General features: G+C 49.1%; 1 protein-coding gene across 1 annotated transcript in view; it reads right to left on the bottom strand.

The window, feature by feature from the left end:
• Positions 1-501: 501 nt before the first annotated feature.
• Positions 502-8,547, bottom strand: part of LOC128901360 (neuronal acetylcholine receptor subunit alpha-10-like) — a 41,811-nt gene continuing 33,765 nt past the window's right edge. Inside the window, exons 4-6 of the mRNA XM_054183328.1 lie at positions 3,055-3,150; positions 1,143-1,320; positions 502-986 (exon numbers count right to left, since the gene is read on the bottom strand). Of these exons, the coding sequence (XP_054039303.1) occupies positions 502-986; positions 1,143-1,320; positions 3,055-3,150 (759 nt within the window). The remainder of the gene's footprint in view (positions 987-1,142; positions 1,321-3,054; positions 3,151-8,547) is intronic.

Here is an 8,547-nt window from a genome sequence, read left to right as displayed (position 1 = left end):
GGAAGGGGTTTCCAATGCAAGAGGGGAGATTGAGCTGAGATCTGAGGCAGAAATTCTTGGCTGTGAGGGCGGTGAGCCCCTGGCCCAGGTTGCCCAGAGAAGCTGTGGCTGCCCCATCCCTGGAGGGGTTCAAGGCCAGGTTGGCCGGGGCTTGGAGCAAGCTGGGTTGGTGGGAGGTGTCCCTGCCCAGGGCAGGGGGGTGGAATGAGATGATCTTTAAGGTCCCTTCCCACCCAAACCATTCTGTGATTCTATGATTCTACATCTATATTTCTCTACGTCACCACCCAGACAACTGCTCGGGGGGCCGTGACCCCTCAACCCTGCAGCTGGGGCAGCCCCGGCCGAGTCAGGTTCCCGCTCTCAGGCTCCTCTTCCCTGGCGCTGGTGGATCTTCCACCCTGCAGGTCCATGAAGGGCCAAGGGGGGCTCAGGACGAGCCACCCCCATGGGGCACCCGTGGCCACCACTGCCCCTGGGGGCAGTGAGTCCACGGGGCCATCAGGCAGCATTGCCCAGGACCAGCACACTCATGAGGACGACCATGAGGAAGAAGACCCACATGAAGAAGCGGTCCATCACCTTGGCCACCTTCTTCCACTCGCCGGTCCGGCGCTGGGAGGCTTGGTGATGCCAGAAGCAGCTGGCGACGTAGCCCACGTTCCTCAGCAGGCCATCATGGTGGCACAGGCAGCGGTCCCGGGGACAGCCCCCTGCCTCGGCACCCACCTCCCCCTCCATGGGGCTCTCCCCCGGCCCCCCAGTGTCCTCCCTGCCCGCCCGCCTGCCCAGCACCCGCTGGGGGCTCTTGCAGCTCTCGCCCACCTCGTAGACACAGCAGAGCTGGGCCATGTGGTGGAGGATGAGCCACCTGGCCCAGGGGGGCACGGGCCGGGCCCCCGGGCCGCAGTGGTGGACGTTCATGATGAAGATGGTCAGCGCGGTGGAGGCCGTGATCATGGTCATGGTGGCGATGTAGTACTTCCCTGCGTGGGTAATGGGTGGTGATGCCGCAGCGGGGTGGGGAGAGACCTGTGCCCACCTCCCCCCATCGAAACCCCCCCTGGCATGGGGGGGTGCCCACCACCCCGGTGCAGACGCCCTGGTCCCATGGGAGGGTCCTGGGTGCCATCAAGGCTCACCGATGAGCGGGACGCTCTCCGAGGGCTGCATGCTCTCCGCCACCAGCAGCTGGAAGACGGTGAGGGCCAGCAGCACTGTCACCCCCAGTGAGACCTTCTCCCCGGAGTCGGCCGGCAGGTAGAAGCCAAGGGGTGCCAGGAAGGAGACCATGATGCAGGGCAGGAGCAGGCTGAAGATGTGAACATAGTGACCAAGGATGAGGAAAAGGCTGAGGTACTTAATGCAGTCTTTGCCTCAGTCTTCAGCAGTAGGACCAGTTGTTCCCTGAGTACCCAGACCCCTGAGCTAGAAGACAGGGATGGGGAGCAGAATGAAGCCCCTGTAATCCAAAGGGAAACGGTGAGGGACCTGCTTCAGCACCTGGAGCTGCACAAATCTATGGGGCCGGATGGGATCCACCCAAGGGTATTGAAAGAGCTGGCGGAAGTGCTTGCCAGGCCACTTTGCATCATTTATGAGCAGTCCTGGACAACCGGGGAGGTCCCAGCTGACTGGAGGTTAGCAAATGTGACACCCATCCACAAGAAGGGTCGGAAGGAGGATCCGGGGAACTACAGGCCAGTCAGTCTGACCTCGGTGCCTGGGAAGGTCATGGAACAGATCCTCCTCAGTGCCATTACACGGCACATGCAGGAGAACAGGGTGATCAGGCCCAGTCAGCATGGGTTTGTGAAGGGCAGGTCATGCCTATCAAACCTAAGATCCTTCTACGATAAGGTGACCCACTTAGTGGATGAGGGAAAAGCTGTGGATGTTATCTACTTGGATTTTTGCAAAGCTTTTGACACCGTTTCCCACAGCATTCTCCTGGAGAAACTGGCTGCTCATGGCCTGGACAGGTGTACTCTTCGCTGGGTAAAAAACTGGCTGGATGGCCGTGCCCAGAGAGTGGTGGTAAATGGAGTTAAATCCAGTTGGTGTCCGGTCACAAGTGGTGTCCCCCAGGGCTCGGTGCTGGGGCCGGTTCTCTTTAATATCTTTATCAATGATCTGGATGAGGGGATCGAATGCACCCTCCGTAAGTTTGCAGATGACACTAAGCTGGGCGGGCGTGTTGATCTGCTTGAGGGGAGGTTGGCTCTGCAGAGGGATGTGGACAGGCTGGACCGATGGGCTGAGACCAATGGTATGAGGTTCAACAAGGCCAAGTGCCGGGTCCTGCACTTGGGTCACAACAACCCCATGCAGCGCTACAGGATTGGGGCGGAGTGGCTCGAAAGCAGCCCGTCAAAAAAGGACCTGGGGGTGTTGGTTGACAGCCGGTTGAATAGGAGCCAGCAGTGTGCCCAGGTGGCCAAGAAGGCCAACAGCATCCTAGCCTGTATCAGGAATAGCGTGGTGAGCCGGACTAGGGAAGTGATCATCCCCCTGTACTCGGCACTGGTGAGGCCCCACCTCGAGTACTGCGTTCAGTTTTGGGCCCCTCGCTACAAGAGGGACATTGAGGTGTTGGAGCGTGTCCAGAGAAGGGCTACAAAGCTGGTGAGGGGTCTGGAGGACAAACCTTATGAAGAACGACTGAGGGAGCTGGGGTTGTTTAGCCTGGAGAAGAGGAGGCTGAGGGGAGACCTTCTCGCTCTCTGCAACTCCCTGAAAGGAGGTTGGAGAGAGATGGGGGCTGACCTCTTCTCCCTGGTGACAAGTGATAGGATGAGAGGAAACGGGTTCAAGTTATGTCAGGGGAGGTTTAGATTGGATATTAGGAAACATTTTTTCACTGAAAGGGTTATTAAACATTGGAATAGGCTGCCCAGGGAGGTGGTGGATTCACCATCCCAGGAGGTGTTTAAAAAAAAGGGTAGATGGGGCACTTAGGGACATGTTTAGAAGTGGCTTTTGTCAGGGTAGGTTAAAGGTTGGACTTGATGATCTTAAAGGTCCCTTCCAACCTCAGCGATTCTATGATTCTATGTAGAAGGAGGCGCGGCGGCAGAGGAGCAGCGTGTAGGTGACATCAGGGTAGGGCTCGGAGCAGCAGCCGTAGGTGATGACGTTCCTCGTGGCCGGTGTTATAGATTGTGGCCCAATAATTGACAGGAACCAGTCCGATTAATCAAATTAGTTTATTAAGCAAGCGGCAGCAAGCAAAACAGCGCTGGGCGGCCGGGGAGTCTTTGCTCCGCCAACGGCGCACACCCACTTCCCGAAAGTAGTTGATTATATACTCTTCTGGTTCCCGTATATGTGTCAATCCTGGTATATTCTGTGTCTGAGCGACGTGTTGCTAGGGGGTCGGTCTTGTCCCGCCTCCTGATGGTGGTGGGGCTGAAGGCTCCTCATCTTTATCAGTGTCCTTGGGGAGACTCTTTTCAGCTTATCTCACAACTTAGCTCTTCCCTTTGAAGTGTTAAAACACACCAGATGCCTGTGATTTAGGCCTTGAGGTATCAAAGTGCCCCAGACAGCACACCGGATGCCTGTGATTTAGGCCTTGAGGTGTCAAAGTGCACCAGATAGCACGCTGGATGCCTGCGATTTAAGTATGTGAAGAGTCGAAACAGTGTAAGTTTTCACCAGCCTTTAAGAAAGCCTGATTTGATTAACAAACATGATTCTGTTTATTACAATCCCCCCCCCCCTTTTTTTTTTTTTTTTTATTTACCATTTTGTTCATCAAATCTTTGGAGTTCAGCGTGACTTAAAGCTAATGTTTCTTCTATTGCTGGTTCCTGATCTAATGACTCGTATTTAGCCCTGAGAAGCATTAAATGGGCAGCTTCCAGTCTGCCCTTTACAATTTCAATTACTCTGTTCAATATACAAGGGCCAAATGTTAATCCCAAAATTAATAGTAGCATAGGTCCCGCAATGGTAGACAATAGCGTAGTCATCCATGGGGAATAATTGAACCAGGATTCATACCAACTTTGCTGTGCTTCTCTTTCTTTCTTTCTTTTTTCTAATCCTTCTCGTAGTTTTGTCATGGTGTCTCTAACTACTCCAGTGTGATCTGCATATACGCAGCATTCCTCATCCAGAGCAACACACAACCCCCCTTGCTGTGCAAACAATAAGACACCTACAAGATTTAGTAAAATTAAAATTAGAGTGTGGCGAGAAGGGTGGAAACCCGGCCGGCTAATAAGTTTAGTTTGAACACTCACTCCAATTACCCAGTCCTTTTCAGTGCTATCACTCCTCCCCGGGGCATTTCGTGCGATTCCCTTGGTTAACACTGAGGCAGTCCTCCCAGTGTCTTTGTACAGTCCCACTCTTTGGGTTCTGTTCTCCACAGCTTTGTACTCCTCTGCCTCGCTCGTCAACTCGGTTGCTTTGAGCCACGAGGGGTATCATCTTCTCGGCAGCAGGGGTAGTCTTCAGGGACTGCATCGATTCCAAAATCCTTCCAACACTCATAACATGGGAATTCGTCTGATTCCTTTCCACAAGTTATACAGTCCTCCCGAGTTCTTTTAGTCTGGATCACCATTAATGCCGCTCTTTTTGCTTCTTGATCAGCAAGATTGTTTCCTCTGACTAATGGGCTTAATCCTTTTTGGTGTCCTTTTAAATGTACTACGGCTATTCCCGCTGGTCCTCGTAATGCTTGTAAGACCTGGATTATTAATTCCTGGTGTATTAATCCTTTTCCTTGAGAATTTATTAAACCCCTTTCTTCCCAAATTTTTCCAAAAGTATGCACTACGCCAAAGGCATATTTTGAATCCGTATATATGGTTCCAATTTTACCTTTTAAAAGTTGCAAGGCTCTTAATACAGCATATAGTTCACAAGCCTGTGCAGACCAACTAGGACTCAGAGGTCCTGATTCTATTACACTAAATGTTTTCCCATCAATGATTGCAAATGCTGATTTTCTCTTTCCTTCAACTACCCGGGATGATCCATCTACAAATAGCTTTTCTCCTTCTCCAAGTTCTTCCTCATCTAAATCTGGTCTGATTTTTGTTTGCTCCTCAATGTTGTAAAGACAATCATGAGTTATTTTGTCACTCGGCTCCCCATACAAAAACTGTGCTGGATTCTGCACGCTTGTTACCTCGAGTTCCAGTTTGGGAGAGGAAATTAGGATGCCTTTATATTTTAGGAGCCGGGGCATCTGTTATCCATTTGTCAGCTTTTTGTTGCAAAATTCCCCTGATGTTGTGAGGTGATAATACCCTCAATTCTCCTCCAAAGGTAATTTTATGGGCTTCCTCTACCAAAAGGGCTGCGGCTACTACCACTTGAAGGCAGGTAGGCCAACCCCTACTTACAGGGTCCAGGAGTTTAGATAAGTATCCCACAGGTTTCTTTCTTCCTGCCCATTCTTGTGCTAATACCCCAAATGCGGTCCCTTCATCAACATTGATAAATAGATAAAATGGTTTCTTTACATCTGGCAGGCTCAAAACTGGGGCATTTACTAAATCAGTTTTTAGTGTTTCTAATTGTTTATCATCATCCTCCGACCATTTCAATAATCCATCCTTAGTTAATTTGGTATAGAGGAACTTCACCTTTTTGCTATAGTTCTCAATCCATTGCCTGCAATAGCCAAAGAGACCTAATAATTGCCTAACCTGTCTTTTAGTTCTAGGAGCCGGTAATGACAATATGCCATTCACCCTTTCGGGGTCTAATTTCTTAGTTCCCTTGCTTAGTCTGTGTCCCAGATATTTTACTTCTTTCTCAACAAATTGTAGTTTTGATTTTGATACCTTCAATCCTTGTAAACTCAAAAAATTTAGTAACTTAATACTTTCCTGCCTCACTTTTTCTTCGCTATCACCAGCTAGGAGCAAATCATCCACAGATTGGACCAGTGTGACTCCTTCACTTAACTCATACCCCTTCAGGATTTGTTCTAAGGCTTGTCCGAACAAGTTCGGAGATTCGGTAAACCCTTGGGGCAATACCGTCCGCCGTAATTGTTTCCGATGGTTATCTGGGTCTTCCCATTCAAAAGCAAAGTAATCTCGGCAATCTTCTTTGAGAGGGCATGCCCAGAATGCATCCTTCAGATCTATTACACTATACCATTGATTATCGGGCCCTATTTGACTCAGGAGGGTGTGTGGATTCGCCACCACCGGGAATCTAGCTATTGTTCTCTGGTTAATTTCTCATAAGTCATGTACTAACCTATATTTTCCATCCGGCTTTTTTTTTTCGTTTGTTTGTTTTTTTGTTTTTTTTTTTTCAGGCAGGATGGGAGTATTAAAAGGAGACATACAGGGTTCTAGCAACCCCTTTTCAAGTAATCTTTGGATCTCAGGTTTCAAACCTAGCCTCCCTTCTCTAGGAAGGGGGTATTGTTTTATTCTGACTGGTATTTCTGGGTTCCTTATTGTTACTGAAAAGGGTTCAATATCTAACTTACCTACTGTTTCCGGGGTGTACCAGACTTCAGGATTTATTTTCTCTTCATCTATTACTCGTAAGGGACACAGTTTAATTTTTTTTAGTGTTTCATTTTTTACTTCTAAGCCAATTCCTAATTCAATCATCAAATCTCGGCCCAATAAATTATAGTCTGCTTCAGGCATGAGTAGCAGGGACCCCACCCCTACCTTAGAATGGGTTTCAAAAAACACATCCTTTATTACGGGTATTCCAAAAGGTTCTCCTTTTGCTCCAATAACCTGTGTAGTCGCCGAGGATATTTTACATCCTTGGGGCAATTTTTGAACGGTAGATCTTTCTGCTCCCGAGTCCACTAGGAACTCAATTTCTTGTTGCTGGGGACCCACTTTTAGTTTTATCAAGGGCTCTCGTGTTTTTTTTTTTTGTTTTTTTTGTTTTTTTTTCCTCGGGTTCCCAGCAAATAGAGCCCCTGACACCCCTAGTCTTTGAACATTTTCTCATCCATCATTCTCTTTCTGCAGTCCTTTTTAACATGCCCTTTTCCTCCACAATAAAAACAAACCACAGTTCCCCATTCTCTCCCTCTTAAAGGTTTTCGGGTCTCCTGTCTTATCTGGCGAGCTTCAAACCCTTTTCCAGGGGTTGACGTCCTTTGCCCTTCTCTGACTGCAGCTACCAACATTCTGGCTTGTTTCTTATGTATTTCCTCCTCCCTGCGGACATACACTTTCTGGGCTTCCCTTAACAATTCATCCAAACCCCTATCCTGCCAATCCTCCACTTTCTCCAGCTTCTTTCTAAAGTCCGTCCATGATTTAGCTACAAATTGGTTTTTTTCCTACCCCCCTGTTTCTTCTCTCTCAAGTGATATAGATTTACTCTAGTCTCTGACCTTATCCACAAGTGTGCATATTCACTCTCCTCCAGGCTAAAGGGTTCCTTAGAATTAACATAAGTATGTAAAGCCTGGCATATCCAATCTTCAAAGGACCCAAAACCGGGCCAATACAGGTGGTCACTTCTAATTTGTTTCCCACCCCAAACTTCCATACAATAACGTATCATTTTTGCTTTATCCTTACCCTGCCTAGAAGGGTAATCATCCCAATATTTAATCATTAATCCTAACAAACTGTCTGGCGGTATCTGGGGTAACCTAACCTTAGGCACCGACCCACCCATGGGATCAGAAGGCTTGCTTTTCTTCTGTCCCATCTTCCGGAGTGCCTTCACACACGCACACAATCTTTTCCCCCTGTTCGTGGCCCAGTCCCTCGCGGGAGATGGGAACCACACTACTAAGGGGTCCGCACTTGCTTCGTCCTCAAGTGGACGTCTCACACAGGCACACTCCAGGATACCCAACCCCAACCGAACGGATCACCGGCCTATACTTACTCACTCCTGAGTCTTCGTTCGGGTCTTCGTGCACAAAGTTTACGGGGTTGCCGGCTTTTATTTGCTTGCTGCCGAATTTCGAGTTCGTCGGTAGAGGTTTTGGGTGTAAAAACCCCCAACAGGGGCCGCTTACTCAGCGGGGCGCCCCCCTGTGAGGTTTACAGCCAAATTGCCTCTATCCGAGTTACGGCACCAAATTTGTTATAGATTGTGGCCCAATAATTGACAGGAACCAGTCCAATTAATCAAATTAGTTTATGAAGCAAGCGGCAGCAAGCAAAACAGCGCTGGGCGGCCGGGGAGTCTTTGCTCCGCCAACGGCGCACAGCCACTTCCCGAAAGTAGTTGATTATATACTCTTCTGGTTCCCGTATATGTGTCAATCCTGGTATATTCTGTGTCTGAGCGACGTGTTGCTAGGGGGTCGGTCTTGTCCCGCCTCCTGATGGTGGTGGGGCTGAAGGCTCCTCATCTTTATCAGTGTCCTTGGGGAGACTCTTTTCAGCTTATCTCACAACTTAGCTCTTCCCTTTGAAGTGTTAAAACACACCAGATGCCTGTGATTTAGGCCTTGAGGTATCAAAGTGCACCAGACAGCACACCGGATGCCTGGGATTTAAGTATGTGAAGAGTCGAAACAGTGTAAGTTTTCACCAGCCTTTAAGAAAGCCTGATTTGATTAACAAACATGATTCTATT

The sequence above is a fragment of the Rissa tridactyla genome, chromosome 1 (assembly GCF_028500815.1).
Source record: "Rissa tridactyla isolate bRisTri1 chromosome 1, bRisTri1.patW.cur.20221130, whole genome shotgun sequence".
NCBI lineage: Eukaryota > Metazoa > Chordata > Aves > Charadriiformes > Laridae > Rissa > Rissa tridactyla.
Note: the sequence above shows the minus strand (reverse complement) of the source record. Positions and strands in the feature narration are given on the sequence as shown.